Genomic DNA, 26,906 nt, shown 5'->3' on the forward strand with positions numbered 1-26,906 from the left:
AAATGATTCGGCAGCAACAAAGAGAAGGAAGAGAAAGGACTATCCTGGAGTGAAAGGAAACCGTTTAGGCCACTGAATCCAATTTCTTGCTCAATGCGAAAATACAGATTAGAGCCTCTGCATAGACAACTGGCTAACCTTTCCTTGAAAGCCCAAGGAAGGTGACTATCTTTCCCACTGTAGATCTTAAGAAACTTTTTCTAAGAATCTTCCTTCTTGAAACTGAAACCCACTGATTTGTGCCCTGCTCTCGGGATCGAGGGAAAGGGATTCTGAGACGCCCTTTCCAATATTTGAAGAGTACTTTCTGTCATAGACTTTCTTTGTCTTTTCTGAATGGACTACATGAGTGCTTACAGATTTTTTTTTTTGGAAGTTTTGGGATTGAAATCTATTTCAAAACTGAGATCAAATAATAATTACAAATTATTTTGACAGACTGGAATACTCAGCCAAATTCAACAGGATAATATCCATTTGTGAAAAGTGTTGAGTTCTGCATCTAGGTAGGAAAATCTAAAGGGTAATATAGGTTTAAGGAAGCCTGGCTTCAGAGAAGGATCAAGTTTTCCTGCAAGGAATGTAACAAAGCCATTCAAAGAGCCAATGGGAAGTCTCAATGCACTGACAGAAACCTAGCATCGAGATCAGGACACAAAGATAATAGTTCCACATATTCTTGTTAGTCCACATTTGAAAAATGTGTGCCCAGTTCTTGCTCCCTTACTTCAAATGAACATGCAGAGGCTGAAATGGGTTCAAAGAAGAGTAATCCAGAGAAATGTAGTAGATAAGTTATTGAACATTTAGCACCATTTCATTGGATACAAATATAATAAATAAATATCAAGGTGATAAGAGGGCTGGAAGTTGCTCCTTTGAGGAGCCATTTAAAAAGTTGGGCATATTTAGTTTGTTCAAGACAAGCAAGATGAAGATGAATCATGCTGGGAAATGCAATTGTATCATCTATACAAATAGGTTATAGTTTATAGGTTTGTTGAATTTCTATGCCGCCCTATTCCCGGAGGGACTCAGGGCGGCTAACAAACCCGGGGGTGGGGGGTAGTACAGACAAGGCAACACAACAAGCAGATACAGAGAAATTTTTTTAAAAAAGAATTAACAGTCACACAATTCGAGCGGGGGTGGGGAACTTGTCAACCCCAGGCCTGCCGGAACAGCCAGGTTTTAACGGCTTTACGGAAAGCCTGAAGGGAGGTGAGGGTCTGAATCTCCGCGGGGAGTTCGTTCCAGAGGGTCGGAGCAGCCACAGAGAAGGCTCTCCTCCGGGTAGTCGTCAATCGACATTGGCTGGTAGATGGAATCCGGAGGAGGCCTAATCTGTGTGATCTAACGGGTCTTTGGGAGGTAATTGGCAGCAGGCGGTCTCTCAAGTACCCAGGTCCAATACCATGAAGGGCTTTATAAGTGACAACTAGCACCTTGAAGTGTATCTGGAGACCAATAGGCAGCCAGTGCAGCTCGCGGAGGATAGGTGTAACATGGGTGTACCAAGGTGCACCCACAATCGCTCGCGCGGCTGCATTCTGGACAAGCTGAAGTCTCCGAATGCTCTTCGAGGGCTGCTCCATGCTAATATAAATACCATTTAGCAGTTAGACTTATATACCGCTTCATAGGGCTTTCAGCCCTCTCTATTTCTGCTGAGATTCTACTTGTTTTCCTTGTTTTAAAGATACTTCATATTCAAGTCATTCTGAAGGTTAAAAAGGTAACTGACCTGTAATCTTTCCTCAGCGTTTCAGGATTGAAACACATGGGTCCTGTTTTTGTTACAACGTTTTTACAGTATTATTAGTGTGTCACTACAGTGCATAGACCATTAGGTTGGCAAGATACAGATCAGAGGATCTGGCATAGAATAGCCTGGGCAGATGAGATGGGTAAACTGGGGCTTAATGGTGCATGTTGGCATACTGGTGAAAACATTACTAATATTGTATCTTTACCGTTAGCAGACAATATGCTTGTGGCTTGTGCTTGTGGCACTGATATGACTACGGTAACCTTTTGTGTATTATGTAACCTTTTGAATAATTAGTGCAGTGTTTCTCAACCTTGTCAACTTGAAGGTGTCTGGACTTCAAGTTGACAAGGTTGAGAAACACTGAATTAGTGATCATTGTCAATGTTTGTTTGAAACCTTGAAGAGTGAATAGTAGACCACCACTTAAGTAACATTCAGCATTCGACGTCATCAAAAAAAGCCATTGCAGTCCTAGGATGAATCTACAAAAGGTTAGCATCAAAATCACATGAAGTGATTGTACCAATTTATATTATATTTTCCAGATTGAAAAAAAAATACAAAAACAGTTTGAGAGAAGATGATTTTTAAATTCCCCACCTACTCAAGTGTGGCAGAGACTCTTTCTTTCTTTGACAGGGATTGCAAGGATGTGCTTGGCCAACTGAACATCAGGAAGGGACTAGCTGACTTGGATTAGGATAATTCTAGTGGAGTTTTGAAAGGGTTGTCAATATTGGATTTTATTCCTCCAAAGCATTAACTATGTTCAAATTAGTTTTAAAAGTTACACCATTATCCTTGTTGTTTGTACTTAGAATACAAAGAACTGAATATCCCTAGATAGCACATACTTAGAGCAAGCTGATAGTCAGCCCAACTCACTATCCTAATTATAAACAAATAATATTGTTTTGCTATAGTATATTTGATTATAAAGCTTCTGCCCACCTACCAAAAACAGTTTCTATCTGAAGCTATAAGAATACTAGTATAACACCATAGCCTTGCATTTAATGGCATTCGTTTCTGTTTCTACTTTGTTTGGCAAAAGCATTAGAAACATGTTTTTTGCTTAGACTATTCATTTACGTTTAGAAAATACTATTCACCCAGGAGATCTTTCTGGCCTAAAGTACATTGAAATCTCAAACTCTTCTCTATGTTGATGCAAAAAAAACGTGTTTAAGCTGCATGATTTGACAACACTGGGTCTACTTGTATGAATGCAATCCATTTTAGAAATAATCTGAGCATAGTATTTTTAGGATCTATATGCATATGTTTGGTAGAAGTAATGCAGTGAAGTAGAGAAAAGGTAAGTAGATAAATATTACAGAAGAGAATAGGTTTATATGTTTGTTTTTAGTTATAATGTCAAGTGACCATTGGTAATGATGTCAGCAATACTGAGTTAACATAATAAAGTACTTTCCCCCCCTACAGTAGGTAAACCTCATAAATGTAACTACTGTGGACGAAGCTACAAACAGCGCAGTTCTTTGGAGGAACACAAGGAACGCTGTCACAACTACCTTCAAAATGTCACCATAGAGGCCGCGGGGCAAGTGATAAGTCATCATGGTGAGTGGAAATGTTGTAGTTGTTACTCTTGCTCCTACTTGCAATTTACAAGAAAGGAACAAATATGCATTATAAAATTATAGTTTATTAAATTTATGTAATAGTGTAAACCCTCAACCTTTGCAGAAGAAATAGCCTATCATCATCAGAATTGTTTGGTGGAGGAAACAAGTGGTGGTTTTAATTTTGATCCATATGCAAACAAACTGGCCTCCAGTTCTGTGGTTAACTTTGGAGCAGGCAGGTGTGTCCCAAGCTTTCTTCCTACCCCTACACCCACCCCACTAAGGGGGAAAAAGAGAATACAAAGAACTTGACCAGAGCAGGTGATGGATCTCCAAGATGGGAAAGTTTCTTCAGGTTCGTTAATTTCCTTAAATTAAAAGATTGTAAAATGGCATTAATGAATATTAGCATGTTATTTTGTTTTAATTAATGGATCATCTTGTCCACATATTATAGTATTTTATGTATCATTAGTTGTTAAACCTGACAACGGATATTTGCTATAATGCTATGCTTTTTCCCTTTAATTTCCACAAATGCGGTTTTTTTCAAGTTGTTGACAACTTCTTGCTATAGCAGATATGTTGGGGACCCTATACTGTTCAGATTGAGCATTATAAAGTGCATTATCAGATTGATGATGTTGGCAGTTATTGTGAAAAAATGAAAAATATTCATTTTTCAGTGAAGCATCTGGATTAAGATGCCTGAGATGTAGGTCAAGTTTTAAAAGCAAATTAAAAGAAACACAAATATAATTCAATGTAAATTTGTAAAACATAAACTCAAGAGACTCTCATAACTGTGTATTTTCACTGCCTAGTACCGTGATGGCGAAACTATGGCACGCGTGCCTGAAGTAGCACATGGAGCTATGTTGCCTGGCACACATGGCATTGCCCATTCCGCTTATGGGTTTCTGGTGGGCTTGTGCGCGTGACAATCAGTTGGCCTTCATACATGCAGCATTGGCAGAAACTGGAAGAGCTGGTCTGCCAATTTCTGGCGCAAACATGCATGCTGGCCAGCTGATTGTCATGCACCCATGCATGCCAGTAACTGGAAGACTAGCACCCTGGAAACTGGAAGTTCATGTTCTGGCACGCGCATGGCCCCTGAGCAGCTCCTCTTCCCGGTTGCCTCCCAGATGAGTGCGCTCTCTCTCCCTTTTCAGCACTCTGTGTGGAAAAGGTTCACCTAGTATAATTAATCTAGTAAGCCTTCTGTGGGTATTATCATTAGTCTATCTGTATGTAATCTGTTAAAAGAGTGACAGGTAACTCATTTTCCAGAAGGGCCTTGTATGACATAAAGACATCACAGGAAGTAAACTTTGGGGACTTTTTCTTTCAGAGTTACAAAGGAGTTAGAATGCAGTGGATGTTTTTAGAGGGCACATTCCTCCCATTCTTAACCTTAATTCTGAATAAAAGCAACATCAAACAAAAAAACAATCCATAGGGAAAAAGCAGCCATTTTCTTTGGAAGTGCAGTTTTTGGGGTTGCAAATAGAGACCAAATGCAGCTATTAACTGCATATTTCTCCCAGTCAACCTGAAGAACAGGTATCTTACCCAACAGATTTTTTTCCCCGTTTATATATCCATTACACTATTGTAATGCTCAGAGTGATCTATGCTTTGTATAAGACGAAGTAATGAGTTCGCCAATACCACTTTAAACTCTCAAGCATCTCTTGTTGCTTCTCACATTATTCAAATAGGTATTTTCTTTCTTTGGAGCTCCAGGGTTCTCCAGGGAAGGAGAGACCCCCCCCCATCCCTTGGTTCTGACAAACTTTAAAAGGGTGAAAGAGATTTCCCTAGAATGGGGGAAAACTAGAAGGGACCACTCATGGCCTGTATTTCAACATAATGCTGAATCATTACAGACCTTTTCGTGATGCATAGTTTGGCAAACTTTGTCAATGTCTTTGTAAATTATAGGGGGAAAGGCACTACCAAATGGGCACAAACTTTGCCAATTTGGACATCCCGACAAACTGTACACTTAAGAAAAAGCAAGCAGGAAAGAGGAAATCTTCATGCAAGACGGAATGAAGCCTGCAGTTGCTTTGCTAGTCTATGGCCTGATTTTTGACCTGAGCATAGCAATCCTCTCTCTTTGCCTTTTGATCTTCTTCAGTCATGCAGCAGACTTAGAAGCAGGTGACTGGTCTGCTGCATTGTTAGAAAATAAATCTCTCTCTCTCTCTCTCTCTCCCCCTCTCCATCTCTCTCTCCCTCCCCCTCGCCTTCTCTCTCTCTCTCTCCCCCTCTCCATCTCTCTCTCTCTCACACACACACACACACACACACAGACAGACACACACAGAGACCTTTTTTTGGCATGATCATCTAAAAGAATAGGAGCCATCTGTGACCAGGAACACGTACTGAGGAATATGAGTGACTCAGGTTGGGGCTGATCAATGACCGATATACACTGACTGACTGAGTCGAGTCATCTGGGCTTGTAATGCTACTCTGATTTTGATGAATGAGCAGGAGAGATATTTTTTTGCCTAGCATTCGACTCTTTCTGCTTCCTGTATTGTATTCTCTGGGTTTCAGAGTCCTGCCAGTATGAGTTCTATGCTTCTAGAATATGTTCCTGCGTCTAGAGTTAATTTATAAAACAAGAAATTAAATATATTCGGAAGTCATATTTTTGAAAGTTTAACTCTTTTGTTTCTGATGTATGAGAAATACTTCCATTTTGATGATGGTTTTGGCAAATTTAGAGGCCTTAGAGATATAATGCCTGACAAGTTATGGCATCTCTTTTGCCAAGATTTCTAGTCAAACCCCTTTCCATGGTGGCTTTTAGTTATTCAGAGAACCTCTTCTCTGTGTCTGGATCAGTGATGGGATTCATTTTTTTTATTACTGGTTCTGTGGGCATGGCATGGCTTGGTGGGCGTGGCAGGAGAAGGCTACGGTAAAATCGCCATTTCCACCCCCCTCCAGGGGAAGTTTACCGTAAAATCCCCATTTCCTCCCAATCAGCTGGGATTTGGGAGGCAGAGAATGGATGGGGCCAGGCTAGTCAAAGATGGTATTTACCGGTTCTCCAAACTACTCAAAATTTCTGCTACTGCTTCTCCAGAACTGGTCAGAACGTGCTGATTACCATCTCTGGTCTCGATGTGTTTTCTAGTTTTTTATAGGCTATTTACCGTGTCCATTGCAAGTAACAAGTTTCTTCAATTGTTTATTCAAAGTTATTTAAGGTTTCTCTGTGTTATTTTTAAATGCTGAAGGGGAGGTTTGGTGCATGAAAGAACAAGGCTTATTTGGATAAGTATTTAAACAATTCAAAACAATCTAATCATCAGGAACGGCGTCCCATCACTTCAGACTTCTGTTCCAGTTATACTTGCCTGAGTTATTCTGCTGGCTGACCCAGTTTTGATTTGGACTATGGTACTGGAGCAGAATTCAGTACTCTCCATTCCAAGAAATTATTGACTGAGATAATTTAAACATTGAGATCAGGGTAAGGGAAGTGAGTGAAGTGTGGCAAACATTTCAACATTCTTTCTGGCCAAACATAGCTATGGTACGAAAAGCCTAAAAACAAAAAAACCTGTACAGTAGATAGCAATAGCAATAGCAATAGCAATAGCCATAGCAGTTAGACTTATATACCACTTCATAGGGCTTTCAGCCCTCTCTAAGCGGTTTACAGAGTCAGCATATCGCCCCCAACAACAATCCGGGTCCTCATTTCACCCACCTTGGAAGGATGGAAGGCTGAGTCAACCCTGAGCCGGTGAGATTTGAACAGCCGAACTGCAGAACTGCAGTCAGCTGAAGTGGCCTGCAGTACTGCACTCTACCTACTGCGCCACCTCGGCATATTGTGAAAAACTATTTAAATACATACATACTAGAGTGATAATGTTATTTCCTCTGTGTCGTACTGTTTCGTTTAATTATTCTTTAAGAGAACTTTCACAACAAATAGCACTATGAATTGTGGGAAGTTATCTACAAAGGATAGAGGCAAAAATTTAAAGCTAAAAGGGAGATCCCATGGATACTTTCGTCATGAAGCATAGGCCCTGTTGAATACAGGGTGCCTATTCTCAAGCCAGTATTTTGAAGACAAAAATGTATACAAACATCAAATAGTTGTTGATATCTCAATAGTTTTGACTTAAAGGTCATGATTTCAGAGACAAATATTTATAATCAATATTTTAATACCTATTTTTCAGACCTTTTGACAGTAAACATTGACTCTTGTTTGTCCTTCCATTTACTGGCAGTTGGATTCCCATAGAAAATGAAAACGCATTGTGTGTGTCTCAGCAAAAGATGCCTGAACAAATGGTAACAAGAAAATAATAGACATAGCAAATCTTATTTCTTGGTAGCCTACTAGATAGGCTACCAAGCCTATTTATACCAATAGATATAAATTAATTATCAGTTGTGTCATTTCTGGTGGTTTTACTAGAACGTTTTACTATTAAAGAGGACGCTGCCACCATCACCACAGACACATATTGTAGGTTTATCTTAAATTAGCATATTTCAGTCACACATGTTGCAGGACATTCATAAGCATTTAATTAAAGAGAGAGAGAGAAAAAGAGAGATCAAAGAGATATGCCTTCAGAAACAAGAAAAACCATAGAAACAGAACAAGACGTTCCAGGGCTCACCAGCCACTCGACTCCCAGGCCTGGGAAAATGGCCAAATTTTCAGAACCTTCTGGACCATCATCAGGGTGAGAGCAAAATGGATCTGTGAGGGATGATAATCAGGAGTTCTACTATGTTCTCTGTCAGATTTTATGGAAGAAAGAAAATTATAGGAGATAGACAGTCCCTCAAATAATCAGGCTGCGTGGCGTGAAAGTTGTAGGTTGTATGACAAAGGTTATAGCCAACTGGTAACGGTTGCAGCACATGAAGCAATGGTGTTACATGGTCATACCTTGGACCTATGAGAAATAGACTTGCCATTATTCTTTCTTATGACCATAGTGCCACATTTGAGAGCAGCAGCTGTTTCCAGGTGTTTGAAAACCAAGGGCAGCCCCACGCAGAGCACATTTCAGTCATCCGTTTCATATAAGGGAATGCCCCGTCCTATGAAAATATCTGCACAAAGGGGGCTGACATGGGCAGCAGCATCTCAGGGGCTGGTCATCTGTTTAATTCATTTTTATACTTCTTCAGAGAAAACAAGTGGTAGCACCGATGGGTATGATAGTGGTTTGGAAGTTTAATAGTTGAAGCTGATTAAACCAGAAGAAAGAGTGTCCCCTTATGCTTACAGCGCTCAGGATAAAGCTTTTAGTATAAAGTCAGCACTCCCTGTATACATTGGAGGTATCAAATATGCTCCTCTGCCACATTTTCCAATCTATCTTCTATCTTTAGTATTGCGGGAACTCCATTAAAAAGGAAATAGCAAGAATGCAGCACCTTCTCTTTGCAAATGTGGATACAAAGTTTATGATTGAAACTCAGGAAGAGGAGTTGATCCTGTAGAAGGCAGGTTGCATTTTAGAGGCATTCCTCTTTTTTTTTTACTGTTATTTCCACTTTCAGAAATCTTCTGTCTCTTTTAAGGCAAGTCCAGAACAGGAATTGTGCATTGTACAATGTAGACTTTTCTAGCCTGAAATTGCTCATGAAGCTGCATTACTCTGTGAGGTACAGCAAGATTTAAATTGATGAGACTATAACTTAATATTTAATTGTGTGTATTTGGAACATGGCTTTGCTTCAAATCCTATACTCATGTGCAAGTATTTGTGATGGATTTTTAAGAGTGGAATAGCTCAAATCATAAAGATGAAGTCAGCAAGTTTTCTCCTCTTATGAAATTGTTAAGGTTTATGAAATAAACTAGATTGGGTTGTCAGATTAGATTGAGCTAAAAAGCAGATTTGTGATTGCACATTCTCAATTGAAATCAATGGAATACACTGATGCACAGCCATGTTAACTTGATTAGCTGCACTCTTCTTGTCCTGTCCAGTTGGCATTCTCCAATTCTTCCCCAAAGAATCTCCAAAATGTTTAGAATTCTTGTAGTTCAAAAATCAATACAACAGTTAATTTGTTTGTTGAAATACCTGTTTCAACATATCAGATGATGGGGTGGAGTGGGGTAAAAGATGACTGGTTAAAATGATCTCTCAATGCCAAATTGAAGAGAGTTCCCATCTCTTATGGGAAGAGAGATGAGAAGACATAAAAAGAATAGCAAGGTTAAAAAAACACATATAATTTGAGAGAATTGAAGACTGGCCAAAGCAGTGGTGGGATTCAGCCGGTTTGCACCTATTCGGGAGAACTGGTTGTTAACTTTCTAAGCAGTCCAGAGAACTGGTTGTTGGAAGAAATTTCCCTTTGTTTTTTTCCACTTTACAGGGCTAATCCTGTAAGGAAGGCAGGAAGGAAACATTCTGGTGTTGCTTCTAGCCTCATCTTTATTGACCTGCTTACAGAAACTGCCTCTCCGGTTAACCCTTATTACATTGTCACAGCTAAGGCAAAGTGCCCATCGACCTGAGTGACATTGACTTGGCCACACCCACCCAATCACATGATCACCAAGCCCTCCTACCCAGCTGGTCACTAAGGCAGAAAACCAGTTGTTAAATTATTTGAATTATTTGAACAATTTTTTGGCAACTATGCACACAAGCGTGAGGCGAACTAGCAGTAATGCCAGGAGCAACCCACCCCTGGATCAGGTCATAAAGAAAGCATAATGGTTCCTTTTTCATTAACATTCTTTCTCCTTGGATAGAACAGAGCTAGGTCAGGCAAATCAAGTTAAACTGCTTCTTAACATTTAAATCGTCCTATCATTTGTTTTCCATATCTATTTGAAGCCTTCCTCAGTTCCTTTTCTTTTCAAAACAAAAACACTAAAATAAACTAAAATACTATTCATCCACTAAAATACTACTCATCCATTCTAATTATTTATTTACCTTTTGAGTTAAACTCCTCTCTTTTTATAATGTTTTACATTTAGTAATAATGGAATAGGCAGGATTGTAAATTGATACTTATAAACATGAGACAATTTTCATAGTTACCTTGAAAGAGTTTATGTCTTCAAGACCCAATAAATTATATCCTGTAGTATTGAAGGAATTTGGCTATGATCTGGCCAAACCCTTATGTTTTAAGTTTTTTTTTTTTTGAGAAATCCTGGTGAACAGATAAAATTCCATCAAATTACAGATCAATTAATCTTACAGTGTTACTGGGAAGATTCTAAATCATAAACCAATTACTCAATAAATAAGTAATCAAATAATCCATTCGTTCATCTGTAAGCCCCATAAATATTGCAGTGATTAGTTTCTATTTATCAAAAAGAAGTCTATTATTTCATTTTTGATAAAATAAATTTCTTAATTAATTATCTAATCGTTGTAGTAATAATGCATTTTTATTTCAGCAAAATGTTTCATAAATAACTTCCATGACTTTGTGATATGGGCTGGATTGACTTCCCCTGACTTAAACATGTACTCAAAGAGTGGTTATCCAACTCAAGGAAATACTGCAGCCTGATAGTCTTCAGCATTTTTAATAGTGACTTGGATGACAGAATGAAAGAAATCTATATCAAGTCTGCACATGACCTAAATTTTGGCTAGGATAGCTAATAAATCAGCATGATGTTGATAAGTTAGAAAAAATGGTTCCTGCCCGTGTTGTATGAAGTATTTATTATTTATTTATTTATTAAATCGATTTATAGGCCGCCCAATCCCGGAGGACTCATGGGCACTCATAATTGGCTTCCTGTTATGGTTCCTATCTTCTGGAATAGAAGTGCATATAATTTCCACCTTGATTATCTTTAAATAACATTGCTTTTAATGTTTTGGGCTTATGATTGTTTATTTATGTATTGCCCAAAACCAATCATAAAAGTAACATACAGCAAATATGGTAAATAAAAAAAGGAAATTATAGAAAATTACATGAAATAACCCTTGGCTATTAATAAATTTTACAACCTTCTTAGAGGTTTGTGAGAATTAATCTCATAGAATATCAGTAATCTAATAATCACAAGAACAATTAAGCCTACTAAGAGTTGGAGATTGGAGATTTGATCACCATCAGATATATAACGGGGATGTTCATGACGCAAGTTCAGCCTTTGTATCTGAATGTGGGCAAGTGTGAATTTCCTATGGAGGATTCAGTGAGATTTTTTCAGGTAATTTTAATAATTTTTATTTTTTTTGTGCAGTAATGCTTAAATATTAAGTGGAATTAGATCTTGATAATTAAAAGTGGGATGAGGGGCATTTAGATTAAATGAACAAGGAGTTTATATACATGCTCTTAGCTATCTTTGTTTATTTTACTGCCCTTTTGCCAATTAATCAGGAGAGCTAAAGATTTAGGGATAAGTGTAGAAATGGTGTGAAGTATGGAATGAAGTTTACTAGGTTGTATTTTAAGAGACTGATAAAATATTGAGTATACTTGCTGGGGATGAAGGGGGGAGTTACTTTTTGCTTTCATTCATGAAGTTTCTTTTTCTTTCTATTTCCCTTTTTGAAGAATAGAAATATGCCAATGGACAAGGGATGGAGGAGAGTGTTTTGACTTGGCCAAAACCTCAGTGATTTCATTGATATAAAAGTGAACACGGGGGCAAATATACATCTTAATTTAACACCTTGTAAGAGGTGATAGGTTCAATTAAGTTGCCTTTGTAGTTACTCTTGACTGGATGGTAATGATATGTAGTGATATAGTTTAAGGAGACATCAGTCAATCAGAGGGGCAGCTAATTTCCTCCAGAGTCTTTTCTAAGCTACTGAATCACAGGCTATAGTTCAACTTATAAAAGCAGCATAAAAGATACATTTAAGCAAGTTATAATGTTTCTCAGTCAGATGATATAATATTGGTTCACGGTCTAGTGATCAGATCCAGATTAATTTATACTATTTGAAAAACAGCTGTGGAATCAAATGCAGGACCCAATGCAAATCATCAAGGCTTACTGCAGAGTTACAGATTAACAGAGTTGGAAGGGGCCTTGTAGGTCATCTAGTCCAACCCCCTGCCTAAGCAGACCCTACACCATTTTTGACCGATGGCAGTCCAGTCTCTTTTTGAAAGCTTCCCATGTGGGTGGGACTCCCTCCAAAGAATATTGAGAGAGACTCCACCCAACAAAAGGATGCACTTATATTTATACATTCATAAAGGTAGGAGAGACAATGCATAAGCAATATATGATGTAAGCCCAGATATTCATAGATAAAGGATCTCAGGTTAGTATAGATAATGGAGCTCAGGTTATTTCCTGTGACTATTTTCCTCTGGAAGCCAAAACGGGGGAAGGGGGTCTAAGACAATGATGCAATAAAACAGGGAAGAATACTTCTCTCATAAATGAAGAGGACAGAAAGTATAGGGATGGGATGGTGAGCAGGAGCTGCAGGTATATAGACTCCCCATATCCACCCCTTTCACTCCTTCTGGATCTGTCCTGAGAATATAAACATAAACTGTAAACATTTATAAACTATAAACATTTTCATTTATCCTGGGAAGAAAAGATAATCTTCTTGCAGTATTTCTTTTTTTCTCCTTCACTAACCTCCCTTCCCTTCATGCCTTGATGCAGATTGCATCATGGAAGCCATCCTTTATCAATCTTCAAGAATAGGGTTTCTTACTACTCTCAGCTTCCCTTGCTTGGAGAGAACAATATTGTCTATGCTTTGGCATCACACTGTTATATAGAAAAGCAGAGCTAGTTTAGAAATAAAATAATATGGAAATCAGCATAATTCCAAACATAGGCGGCTATTATTTAGCTTTATCTTTGGTAATAAAGGTAATATTTTGAAATGTTGCCATTATAATATGTTTCATATCAGGCTACTTAACTTGTTATTGATTCATGAGAGTTAATATGTTGGAGAATAATGTATGTTTTATCTAAAGGTCTTGCAGATTCTTGGCTTATGCAATTACTTAGAGAAACATACCCTCGTATCTGTGATCACCATCTGTTAGTAACATTCCTCTTCCCTGCCTTTTTGCTAGGAGAATCAGTGCAATTGTTTCCCCCACTCTGACATTTTTTCCTTCAGACCCTGGAAGGAAAGTCATGGAGGTCCCCAACCAAAGGAGATCATTGCTGAATGACTCTCAAATCTGGTGCTTTTAATGGCACATGTGCAGTGGTGGGTTTCAAAAATTTTTGGAACCTACTCTGTGGGTGTGGCCTCCTTTGAGGGAGTAGCTTGCCAGCCATGTGTTCTCTTTCTCTCTCTCTCTCTCTTTCTTTCTCTCTCTCTCTCTCTTTTTCCTTCCTTTTGTCTCTCTGTCCCTTTTTTCTTTTTTTCTTTCATCTCTCACTCTTTTTCTTTCTTTTTTCTTTCTTTTTTATTTATTTCTTCCTTTCTTTCTCTTTCTCTCTCTCTCTGTGTCAGTCTGTCTGTCTGTCTGTCTGGCTGGCTCTCTCTCTCTGTGTGGCAGTGGTGGGTTTCAAAATTTTTCGGAACCTCTTCTGCAGGTGTGGCCTACTTTCCGGGTCCACTGGTGGAACCTCTTCTAACCGGTTCGGTAGATTTGATGAACTGGTTCTACCGAATAGATGCGAACTGGTAGGAACCCACCTTTGCACATGTGGATAAATTATAGTTTGCAAAGTTTACCATGCTGATCATTCTATTTATCAATGAAACATTTCTTGGAAGTGTAGTTAGATCTTTCTGATGTGGCTTTTTGGTTTTATGTAGTCTCTGCTATGGAAGATTGTAAGGAGCAAGAAGCTGGGATGGACAACAATGTTACTCTGGTGCCTTTTGAAAGACCTGCTGTTATAGAGAAGCTGACAAGCAACCTGGGGAAGCGTAAAAACTCCACCCCACAGAAGTTTGTGGGTAAGCTTCAGATGACCACACTTGTTGTTTGTAGCAAAAAGGGCAGCCTGGGATTAATCCTAAACTCTTGAAGGGCCCCATTAGCAGTTTCAGTATGGGCAAAATCAGCTGGGGAAGGGGGAGAGGAGGTAAACCAAGAAGCTCTAGAACAGTGTTTCTCAACCTTGGCCACTTGAAGATGTCCAGACTTCAACTCCCAGAATTCCCCAGCCAGCGAATGCTGGCTGGGGAATTCTGGGAGTTGAAGTCCAGAAATCTTCAAGTGGCCAAGGTTGAGAAACACTGTTCTATACAATTGCAATTCTATGAAATGGGTTGGGCTGGGAGAGAGAGCAACTGGCCCAAAGTTACCCAGATGGCATTCACTGGCTGGGGAATTCTGGGAGTTGAAGTCCAGACATCTTCAAGTGGCCAAGGTTGAGAAACACTGTTCTATACAATTGCAATTCTATGAAATGGGTTGGGCTGGGAGAGAGAGCGACTGGCCCAAAGTTACCCAGATGGCATTCGCTTGCTGGGGAATTCTGGGAGTTGAAGTCCAGACATCTTCAAGTGGCCAAGGTTGAGAAACACTGCTCTAGAAACTTAAAATAATACCATGGAATATAATTTGCAGCCCCCAGGAACTGGTGAATAACAATCATTCACTTTTTATTGAAAAAGCATTGTTTTAGATCCTAGGAGTATGTGCCAGTGTGAAAATCTGGTGGTAAAAAAAGTATGACAGATTGTTCAGAGTAGAACATTTGTTCACATTATATTAGAAGGGATTTCTTTAAATTAGCATTAATATTTAATACTCTTACTCTACCCTCCGCTATATTATACCATGCTATTTAAAACAGACATACTGAATATTTTTCTTTAGTCTACCTAAACCACAATAGAAATATTTAATCTAAGTATTTTTGGGCTTCCCTTGTAAATGGGATCGGCCCTATTTGGATCGGGAGGCACTTCAAACGGTCACTCATGCCCTCGTCACCTCAAGACTTGAGTACTGTAATACACTCTACATGGGGCTGCCCCTGAAGTGTGTTCGGAGACTACAATTAGTCCAGAACGCAGCCGCGCGAGCGATACTGGGTGTACGAAGATACACCCACGTTACACCTATCCTCCGCGAGCTGCACTGGCTTCCTATTGGTCTCCGAACACAATTCAAGGTGCTGGTCATTACCTTTAAAGCCCTACATGCCCTAGGACCTGGATACCTGTGAGACTGCCTACTGCCGCATACCTCCCAACGGCCGATAAGATCACACAGGGTGGGCCTCCTTCAGGTGCCGTCAGCCAGGCAATGTCAGCTGGCGGCTCCCTGGAGGAGGGCCTTCTCTGTAGCCGCTCCGACACTATGGAATGAACTACCCCCTGAGATCCGGACCCTACCCACTCTCATGGCCTTCCGTAAGGCTATCAAAACCTGGCTATTCCGGCAGGCCTGGGGCTGTTGATCTCATGTCTGAGGTCCAGCCCCGACCAGATTGGGTGCATGAGGAGGTTTTAATCTGTCTCTTTTGTTTTTTAACTCTTTATTTTTATGATTTACTTCCTTTCTGTAAGCTGCCCGGAGTCCTCCGGGATTGGGCGGCCTATAAATCCATTAAATACAATACAATACAATACAATACAATAAATGTTGGTTTCTCTTTTTTTACAAAATCAGGGTGTGGGAAGTGAATACATGGATAGGACATCAGGTACAAGTCATCATCTTGTATGTCCTATGAGATGTTTCAAGCAGTCAGGGAACAAGAAGGGAATCCAGCTGAATGAATTGCACACAGGTTGGAAAATAAATGAAAAACTGGCAGGAGAGCTGAATTTTTAAATTCTCAGGGACAAAAAAAAGAAGTAAAACAAACCAAAATTCTCTAGAGCTCAGATGAAGAGCCCTCTGAGGCTGCTGTAACTGAAGGACCCAGCAGGGCTTTAGGGCTTGGAGTTTCTCCCCTTGGGCCCTGGGTTTGCTATAAGATCCCTCATCTCACCTGAGACCCTGGATATAAGTAAGATAAGGAAGGAGTTTTAGAAGCTTGTAAACAATCCTGGCATTCGCTTGAAGTCTTTGTATTGGCCCTAGTGATCAAAAGACCTCCTGGATGACCAGTAAAATACAGGTGAAACTCGAAAAATTAGAATATCATGCAAAAGTTCATTTATTTCAGTAATGCAACTTAAAAGGTGAAACTAATATATGAGATATGCAAAGCAAGATAGTTCAAGCCGTGATTTGTCATAATTGTGATGATTATGGTGTACAGCTCATGAAAACCCCAAATCCACCATCTCAGAAAATTAGAATATTACATGCAATCAATAAAAGAAGAACAATATTGGACCTCTGAAAAGTATAAGCATGCATATGTACTCAGTACTTGGTTTGGGCCCCTTTTGCAGCAATTACTGCCTCAATGCGGCGTGGCATGGAAGCTATCAGCCTGTGGCACTGCTGAGGTGTTATGGAAGACCAGGATGCTTCAATAGCGGCCTTCAGCTCTTCTGCATCGTTCGGTCTCATGTCTCTCTTCTTTCTCTTAGCAATGCCCCATAGATTCTCTATGGGGTTCAGGTCAGGCGAGTTTGCTGGCCAATCAAGCACAGTAATCCCACAGTCATTGAACCAGGTTTTGGTGCTTTTGGCAGTGTGGGCAGGTGCCAAGTCCTGCTGGAAAATGAAGTCAGCATCCCCATAAAGCTTGTCTGTGGAAGGAAGCATGAAGTGCTCCAAAATCTCCTGGTAGATGACTGCGTTGACCCTGGACTTAATGAAGCACAGTGGACCAACACCAGAATATGACATGGCTCCCCAAATCAACACAGACTGTGGAAACTTCACACTGGACTTCAAGCATCTTGCAGTGTGTGCCTCTCCATTCTTCCCCCATACTCTGGGTCCTTGGTTTCCAAATGAGATGCAAAAGTTGCTCTCATCAGAAAAGAGGACTTTGGACCACTGAGCAACAGACCAGGTCTGTTTTTCTTTAGCCCAGGTAAGAGGCTTCTGACGTTGTTTGTTGTTCAGGAGTGGCTTGACAAGAGGAATACGACATTTGAAGCCCATGTCCAGGATCCGTCTGTGTGTGGTGGCTCTTGATGCACTGACTCCAGCCTCAGTCCACTTCTTGTGAAAGTCCCCAACGCTTTTGAATGGCCTTTTCCTGACAATCCTCTCCAGGCTGTGGTCATCCCTGCTGCTTGTGCACCTTTTTCTTCCATACTTTTCCCTCCCACATAACTTTCTATTAATGTGTCTTGATACAGCACTTTGGGAACATCCAACTTCTTTTGCAATTACCTTTTGAGGCTTTCCCTCCTTGTGGAGGGTGTCAATGATGGTTTTCTGCACATCTATCAGGTCAGCAGTCTTTCCCATGATTGTGATTCCTACTGAACCAGACTGAGAGACCATTTAAAGGCCCAGGAACCATTTGCAGGTGTTATGACTTAATTAGCTGATTAGAGTGGGACACTTTGAACCTAGAATATTGCACCTTTTCACAATATTCTAATTTTCTGAGATTGTGGATTTGGGGTTTTCATGAGCTGTACGCCATAATCATCATAATTATGACAAATCACAGCTTGAACTATCTTGCTTTGCATGTAATGAGTCAATCTCATATATTAGTTTCACCTTTCCCGGATTGTTGTTGGCGGCAATATGTTGACTCTGTAAACCGCTTAGAGAGGGCTGAAAGCCCTATGAAGCGGTATATAAGTCTAACTGCTATTGCTATCTATCTATCTATCTATCTATCTATCTATCTATCTATCTAATCTATCTATCTATATCTATCTCTCCCTCCCTCTCTCTATATCTATCTCTATCTATCTATCTATCTATCTATCTATCTATCTATCTATCTATCTATCTATCTATCTATCATCTATCTATCTATCTGGGTGAAATGAGGACCCAGACTGTGGGGGCGATATGCTGACTCTGTAAACCGCTTAGAGAGGGCTGAAAGCCCTATGAAGCGGTATATAAGTCTAACTGCTATTGCTATTGCTTTTAAGTTGCATTACTGAAATAAATGAACTTTTGCACGATATTCTAATTTTTTGAGTTTCACCTGTATTATGATGGTTTAGAGTTGTATTTTCTGGATTCAGATTGTCTTGTTAGAACTTTCAGGTATTCCCACCTATGCCAGCAGAATAAGATCAGAAATATAGAAAAAATTAGGATAAAATCCATCATTATTTCTTACAAAAAATACAAAAATGTATACTGGAAAAATAACAACAGAACAAAGTTGCTTCATTTGCAATAGTTAAAATATTTGCACAATGCAATAATTATGAAAATATGTGTTTCCTTTTCAGAATTATGCAAGAATATATTTATCTTTTTGATGTATGCCTAATCACATGTTAAATTGTGTAACATCTGTAAAGAAAGCTAATTCTATTCTGTGTGGTTAGGATGATAATTTGAGCAAAAATCTCAAATTATCTCAGTAAAGGTAGAAAATGATTATACTCCGGTATAGAGAAAGCTGAAAAACTATGTTTGGTTAATCTCAGATTAAACTAAAACAATATTGTATTCTTACAATTGAATTTTCAGGAAAGGGAATAAAAATGTCATGCTTCAGAGAAAAGCTGAACAAAATTAAAAATAAAACCTTGATTCAGGGGTGTCAAACTCACGTTGTCACGGTGACATCACATGACACATTGGCCACCACCACCCCTTTCACTAAACCGGGCGGGGAGGGTGGCCAATGTGTGAGCATCCAGCCTGTGGGTCAGGAGTTTGACAGCTCTGCCTTAGATTCAAAATGTAATCCTCTAGAATCTGAGAAAATAAAATAACCTCATTTAATGTCATAATAATTACTGTAACCACATCCAATGAATAAATACTATTTACATTTCTTCAGATCATATATTAAAATTAACTATAGCTTTGTTCATATTTATGTTTTGTAGTTAAAACATTTAAAGGCAGATGAAGAATTAGCTATATAAGCATATTTCTTAGCAAAATACCAGTGAGATATGGAGAATCTATCAGGTTTTAATTATAAATTAGTTTTACATGATCTGTCTCTAGGCTGGGATAGGCAAGAGATACTGTATGATGGAGGTTCTGACCTGGTGCCTTAGGTGTTGATAGAGAGAAACGGAGTTAGACTAAATCCTACCAGGGATGGGGATTTGTGTCCAGTGATGGTATATTTGACCCACAGCTTGAGAGTCCTGAACTCCTGGATCCTGTTTGAACAGCAAGTAGAGATTTTAGCTATCAGAACCTTTGACAGTTACACATCATATGTAGTAATTGTGGACCTCCCTGAATCATTGAGGGCCTTGGCATTTCACAGCTGAATTACTGCCGTAGAGTCTACATGGGGCTGCATTGAAGACCATTCAAAAGCTTCATTAATGCACTATGCAGTAGTTCAGGGAGTTATGGGTGGGTGTCCTGAGCTTCACCTCTTTAATTGCATTACTATAGGAATTGCAGTGGCTGCCAATTAAGCCTCAGGATACAATTCAAGCCCTGCATGGCTTAAGGTTTGGGTGTCGCCATGATCATTTTCTCCATGTTGAATCAGCCACTCCAATAAGATCAGGGTTTGCTAAGGTTTCATAGATCTCAGATTCAACATTTCTTAGTGATAAATCCTCTTTGGAACAACCTGTCCCCCAAAATATATCCAGACCTCACCGTCCTTATTGTACTTCCATAGAGCTGTAGAAACATGGCTCTTTAGAAAGGTATTTTGAGATATATGAGATCAAGCTACTCCAATTAAAAGCTGTAAACTTCTAAAGGTCTTTGCAAAAATGGAGGGGCATATAATTTGTAGTCATAAATAAATAAGATGACAGAAAAATCAATAGAGTGATACTGTTATACATCTTCTGAAATATTTTTTGTACATACAACAAAACAAAATATATGGTGGATAAGATATGTAAGGCATATCATACATATATAATCACACAGCAGATATTGATTTTTTTGTGGAATGTAATTAAAACTTGACCATTCAAAACAATATTAATCAGTTTTTCCTTTACATCAATGGAGTGTCAGTTCATAATCATGAAATGAGCAGTCATCTATAATCTAAGACTATAAATCATTCATTCATTGAATATTTTGCAAGTGCCAATTCATGAAACCACCATAATTCTTTGTAGAATTGTATACAATTGGAAAAAGTAAGCAGGCAAATACATTTCAAGTGCTCTTTAATTGAGTTTATATGAAAATATGCAAAATAGTGTCCTTGTAATTTGTTGTGTGATTGACTACAAATGTAGTCATTATTGTATAAATATATTAAAAGTTTCATGTCTCCCCCCCCCAACATTTAAGAATTTCAGAGTATGATTATGAAATCCTATGAAAACAGAACTATGTAATATTACAGAGTAAACAAAATAGCAAACATTATTTCACAAGCTGCATTGATTCCAGGAAGGCCTCTAGGTGCAATTCAAGATGTTCATTGTCACCTATAAAGCTATTTATGAATAGCTGAATGTTTTATAGGGTTACAAGTTTCTAACTATTTCTCCCCATTCTGTAATATTAGCATTGTTTATATGCTCTGAGTCCCTTAAAAAACCAAAAACAAAATAGTGTCATCGTATGCGACCCTGGAGTGGTGCCTTCTCTCTGATTCTGAATGGTGATTCCTGCCCTCTGGAAAGCAATCCACCCATGGAGCCAACCCTTTAGGAAAGATGTTAAAATGTGGATTTTCTAGCAGACCTTGAACAAGAGCAACATGTATGTTATGTTAAATGCTATAATGTTTTAAATTTTTAAAATTTCCACAGAGCAGGTTTCTTTCTTTTTGTTGCTCTTTTGATTACTTGTAGAACTAGGCAACCTTACAAATTGAATCAATCGATCAATCAATGTCAGTGAGCTTGAGATTTCCAAGTGATAACCTATAGTAACTTCTTTTATCTTATTAGTTTTTTAATCATTTTGTTGGTCATGAAAAGCATTCCTTTTTTATTTGTTAGAAGCAATCCCTAACTTCTCCTGTAGAAGTTAAACAACAGGAAGAAGAGAATCTGGAACAAAAGTTTCCTAATACCACTTTTGGTAGCAATCCTTTAAATAGAAACCAAATTACTGAAATACCACACTTCCAGTTCCTTAATCACAGGACTGGTCTAGCAAGGTACTGGATTTTCAGTAATATTCCTCCCATCTTTCACTTAGCAAAGAATATTAGGGCAACCAAGGCTGTTATCAGTGATGCAGTGATCAATGAAATTTGCCTACCGTGTTTCCCCAAAAATAAGACTGGGTCTTATTTTCTTTTGGCCCCTGAAATAAGCACTTGGCCTTATTTTTGGGAAGGTGTTATTATTTTTGAGGTGCAGGAGGCAGTAAGCGTGGTCACCTCATGGCTGATGCTGTGTTGCAATATTTTTGGGGAGGGCTTATTTTCAGGGGAGGACTTATTTTAACGCATGCGCTTAAAAGCCCAATGGGGCTTATCATCCAAGGAGGTCTTATTTTTGGGGAAACAGGGTAGGTAATAAACTTCCTCCATTGTAACTAGCCAATTAATTACATTGTCCAAACAACAGCAACCAACAACAGAATTTGCAAGTAGCTTGTCATTGTTCAAGACTTAGTGTCCATACAGGACTACTTAAAGAGAGGTTGCACCACTACATCTTTCATACTGGAAGCACATCCCCCTCTTATAAGGCATTGATTCCTTTCCAGGCACACCAGTTGGAGTCTTCCTTCTAGGGATTGCCAGTAATGATAAGCAAAAAATTATAGAACAAGTAATCACTCTAACTATTACAGGCAACTTAACTAATTGACAGATTTCACGAAGAGTCTTGACAACTGGCTGGTATACAAAGATGTGTAAATAGGTAATTACAGTAGGTGACCGTTACAAATTCTGACAGATATAATCTCTATAGATCCTGTAATAACTATGGCATCTAAATTGGCATGATGAACATTTTAACTCTCCAACTATATATAGCATGGTGTTTTATTAACCACTTAAATATGGCCCTGAACAAGCTTCATACCTTTACCACCACCACCATAGGAAGGTAACTGTAACCAGAAGTATAACATTTACTTTGTCTCCATTTTATCTGAATATAGTCATGTTTCATTGTACAAGTAGGATTCGGCATGGAATTTAGAATCAGAGGTAGTGCTCTGAAGTGGTAATTTTAATCAGTGGCCCCTCTCCTCTCACCATTCAATTACGTAACCGTGGTCTTAAGGAGATTGTCAGCTAAGTTGCCTGGAAAATCACCCAGGGCCAGCAAGAATCCTTGGATTTTTAAATCTTTGGAAGCAGGTGATTGCAATCATTGCCAGGTAATATCTTACCAGATATAGTATCCATCGGTGACAAATAAGTGGTCTCCTCTCCATCGGTCCATAATAACCCCCAAACCAGTTATCAGAATAATTATAATATCCTGAATTGGACTTGAAAGAGTTTGTTAGGTTACTGAAATCCCCTGTTTAATCCCTTACCGTGTTCGATCCTAGATTGATTCTGCAATCACAAATGAAGATATGAGTAAGCAATACATCTCTATATTCCATATAAAACTTGTAGTTATTACCATAAAATATGTGCATTTATGCATATTGTATATGTTTTGCATTGTTCAAAAAAAATTATGATTGAAGTCCTCCTACTTCTCAGACCCATGTTGTAGTTACATTGAGTATTTCTTCAGGTTAGTACAGAATCAGATTTTGCTCCTCCTTCAGTCATACATATCTGATCCAGTTTCCTTCATTAGGATCATATCAGGGTTGAGTGTTATTCTATTATTATAAGAGTGAAGGTCCGCATCCCTCTTTCTTGGGAGAATGTCACCTATAGGATAAAGGGAAAATTATAACCATCTGGTTCCTCTGTTGATGCAATCCTTTTTCTATCTCGTTCTTTCCTCTCTTCTGACTGCCTTCTTTAAGGCCTCTTAAGGCCTAAACCTCAAACTCCACCCTTGCCTTTCTTCCTTGATTTCTTGATTTGCTCAGATAGCCAGGACAAATTCAAATGATCCAAAATGACTGAGCTCAGTTCTGAAATTGGCAATGTAAGGATGTTACCTTGGATGAACAATCTGCACTGAACATGGGAAGAAGTATGATTTGTGAGCCACACAATTTTCATTTCCGATATATAATATTTTTGTGGTTCTAATAAATTTTGTCATCTGTGAATACCAAATGTCCATGTTGTTTTATATTTGAACCCAGGTTTTAGAAACCATAGTAGACTGTCTCATTTTTTCTTCATTTTAGTTGCTTCAATGCTTGGAGGACTCTATAACTTACATCAATTTTCACCTAATATATTTTAAAAGAAAGATACATTAATTTTATCTCTTTCAATATGTAAACTGTATTATTTGAAAATAGCAATCCAATTATGTCACTGTTTAGAAATATTGTTAATCAGCAGGTATATATATATATTTGACATTTGGAAAGTAGCATGTATTTTATTCTAATATTCACTAATCTGAAGTGAGAATATATCAAAGTGAATTGAATTGAATTGACACAAATTATTGGAATTTTCCAGTTTGTGGAGCTCCTATGGATTGCAAAATATAAAAGTTAAAGAAATCACAGAATTTTAAAATGAAAAATGGTTGTCATTAAAGACAATGGTTTTATTATATTTGTATTCCATTGTTGCTGATTTAGCAATACTTCAGATTCTGCCAAAAGTCTCTTGCACAATTACTGGTTGGTAAATTCCATGGAATATAGTTTCTTTTTGAGTAAACATTCCTGCAATGTTTTTTTTTAAGGTGAAATTTTATGTATCAGGTTCTGTCAGTGAATTTGCATCATTGATCTATCATTTCTTGTCTTAGTAGTGACGTTTTTTCCTTCTTATTGTTGTTCTCGTGTAGGTGAGAAGCTCATGAGATATGGTTATCCAGATATTCATTTTGATCCAAGCTTACCATATGAGAGAGATGCTGAGCTGATGCAAACTCACATGATGGACCAAGCAATCAACAATGCAATCTCCTACCTTGGGGCAGAGGGACTTCACCCATTGATGCATCACACTCCAAGCACAATTGCTGATGTGGCACCTGTCATAAATTCAGCTTACGCTCAAGTCTACAATCCCAGCAGGATAGAAAGACCAGTAAGCAGAGGAACCACTGACAGCAATGACAATAACATGGATGGCCCTCTCTCCCTCATCAGACCAAAGAGTCACCCCCAAGAAAGAGAGGCTTCGCCTAGCAATAGCTGCCTCGATTCCTCTGACTCGGAGAGCAGCCACGAAGACCACCAGTCCTTTCAAGGAAACCTTGCCTTAAATCCCAAGCAAAAGCAAAGCCCAGCTTACATGAAGGACGACTCCAAGGCTTTGGAGATCAGTAAAGCATCAAAGAGCTCTCTAAAGGATATCTATAAGGTCTTCAATGGAGAAGGAGAGCAGATAAGGGCATTTAAGTGTGAACACTGTCGAATTCTTTTCCTAGACCATGTCATGTACACCATCCATATGGGGTGTCATGGCTACCGGGACCCTCTAGAATGCAACATTTGTGGATACCGGAGTCAGGACCGTTACGAGTTCTCTTCCCACATTGTCCGAGGAGAACATACATTCCACTAAGCCTTCTTTCCCAAAGGAGACACTGAAGTAGAAAAACAAATACTGCACATGAAGAAATACTGCACTTGCAAGCCCACTTTTCCTCAGATGTTGACACAGCTCTTCTCGTTGGTTCTCTTCCTTGCAGCTATTTTTAATTATTGTTATTTGTGTTGTTGCTGTTTTGGGGATCCAGTCTCACCTCACCACCAGTGGTGAGGTGAGAAGGAAGGGAAGGAGGGACCAGAGAGTAGTTTGGCTTTTTATTTTTGCTATGAAAATGGGTGTTGCCCTTTCCTAGTGGAAAGCGAAAGGGAGTTCATTTCTGTCACAATTTCCATATAGTTTTTCACATGCTGAACTCAGCAAGGTGCTCTGACGTCTTAGCAAATTGCCATTTGGGGAGAAAATAATAATTTCAAAAGAATAAATCTCCTTTAAATCTGTAGCTAAAGTTTTGTTCAGGATGAGAGATGAAATTCTTATTCTAGCAAAAGGGGTATTATGCTTAGGGACAGGGAGAGGTTTCACTTAAGACTAAATATATTCTATAGATTTAGGAGCACCAGTAAATATCAAGGTTTGCTTGGAAGTTATTTCCTGAGGTGAGGTTCTTTCTTTTAAGGTATTGGTTGTCTGGAATGTAAATGAATTGTTTATATCTAAATACTAAATCACGTAACTGAGATTTGATTGTTCACAGGATGTGACAGCCTTCAGGAAATCTGAAAACATGAAACGTTATTTTACTTATCCTGATATGCACTTTTAAAAAAGAAAGCAAATTGCTAGGATGCTTTTATGTCATTCATTTCCAAGCTCCCTATAGGTCTGTGTGTGTTTTAAAGATGTTTGGTTGATTAACAATTGGGTATGTTTACTCAAAAGTAAGCTTCACTTCGTTCAGAAGGAGTTTCTTTCCTAGTAAATATTCTTAGCTTAGAAATACAGATATGAATATTTATCTAGCAGGTTTTGCTGCTTTAGAGTCTCAAATACGCTCATTGCAAATGCATTTGAACTCTGAAATACTTATATTTTTCATTTTTGGGGGGTGGTATGAAACATTAAGAAACTGAATAAACTAAGGCAGTGTTTCTCAACCTTGGCGACTTTAAGTCCTGTGGACTTCAACTCCCAGAATCCCCCAGCCAGCATAGCTGGCTGGGGGATTCTAGGAGTTGAAGTCCACAGGACTTAAAGTCGCCAAGGTTGAGAAACACTGAACTAAGGTCTTCAATCAGGAGATCTGTATCCTGAAATAGCTGGCTACAGCTGCCCTAAAGACGGAGGCAGCCTACAGATTGATAACTAATTATATAAGGATATGCAGACACTGTAAGAGCTACTTCACCATTACCACCTTTTCTACACAAACCTAGGGAAAGAAATATATATATTTTGTGCAAAAATATCTCCCCCCCCAGCACATATTTAAAAGGAGCATGCAGAAACACACACACACATACACACACACCAAAGTCATAGTCATAAATAATGATTTCTTACTAAATAGAAGAACCTTTTTTCCCCCCCAAATTAAGCTGAATCGAACCAGGAGCCTTAGATTATGCACAGGCTGATTACTTGCCTGAAAAATAATTTCAGGTGTTAGTTGCTCCCTTAATCATATTAGCAAATGAAGACTACAGTGAATTTACTAGGTTAGAAATATTAAGTCTGTTTAAATGTCTCTTGATTATATAGCTCTGAATACATGATCTGGATTTATACTATTTAAGTTTATCAATCTTTCCCCCCTCAACTATATTGGTTAGTTGGGTTTTTTAATAAAATCAGTGACTACCTCACATTTTTCTACATATTTAGATATTTGCACATCTGGCTGTAAAGTTAGGATAGATTAAAAACCCCATCTTTTCTGACTGGAAGATTATGGGGAAAGGATTCTGTGACCCTGCAGATGTTGCTGAACAACAGTGCAGCAAAGGGAAGGGGTTGCTAGGAGTTGCAGTTAAAAATATCTTCAGCGCCATAGGTTACTACTGCCTCAGGTTGCTTCTTG

General features: G+C 38.7%; 1 protein-coding gene across 2 annotated transcripts in view; it reads left to right on the plus strand.

Annotated features, from left to right (window-relative positions):
• The window catches only part of IKZF2 (IKAROS family zinc finger 2), a 113,981-nt gene extending 87,991 nt beyond the window's left edge, over nucleotides 1–25,990 (plus strand). The window contains exons 5-7 of one of the 2 annotated variants that reach the window (XM_032235458.1): nucleotides 3,218–3,355; nucleotides 14,127–14,270; nucleotides 24,177–25,990. In XM_032235458.1, coding sequence (XP_032091349.1) covers nucleotides 3,218–3,355; nucleotides 14,127–14,270; nucleotides 24,177–24,901 — 1,007 coding nt within the window. In that variant the 3' untranslated portion in view covers nucleotides 24,902–25,990. The remainder of the gene's footprint in view (nucleotides 1–3,217; nucleotides 3,356–14,126; nucleotides 14,271–24,176) is intronic. The other variant, XM_032235545.1, reaches the window with a different exon arrangement.
• Nucleotides 25,991–26,906: the final 916 nt, after the last annotated feature.

Source organism: Thamnophis elegans, chromosome 1 (genome assembly GCF_009769535.1).
Source record: "Thamnophis elegans isolate rThaEle1 chromosome 1, rThaEle1.pri, whole genome shotgun sequence".
NCBI classification, from domain to species: domain Eukaryota; kingdom Metazoa; phylum Chordata; class Lepidosauria; order Squamata; family Colubridae; genus Thamnophis; species Thamnophis elegans.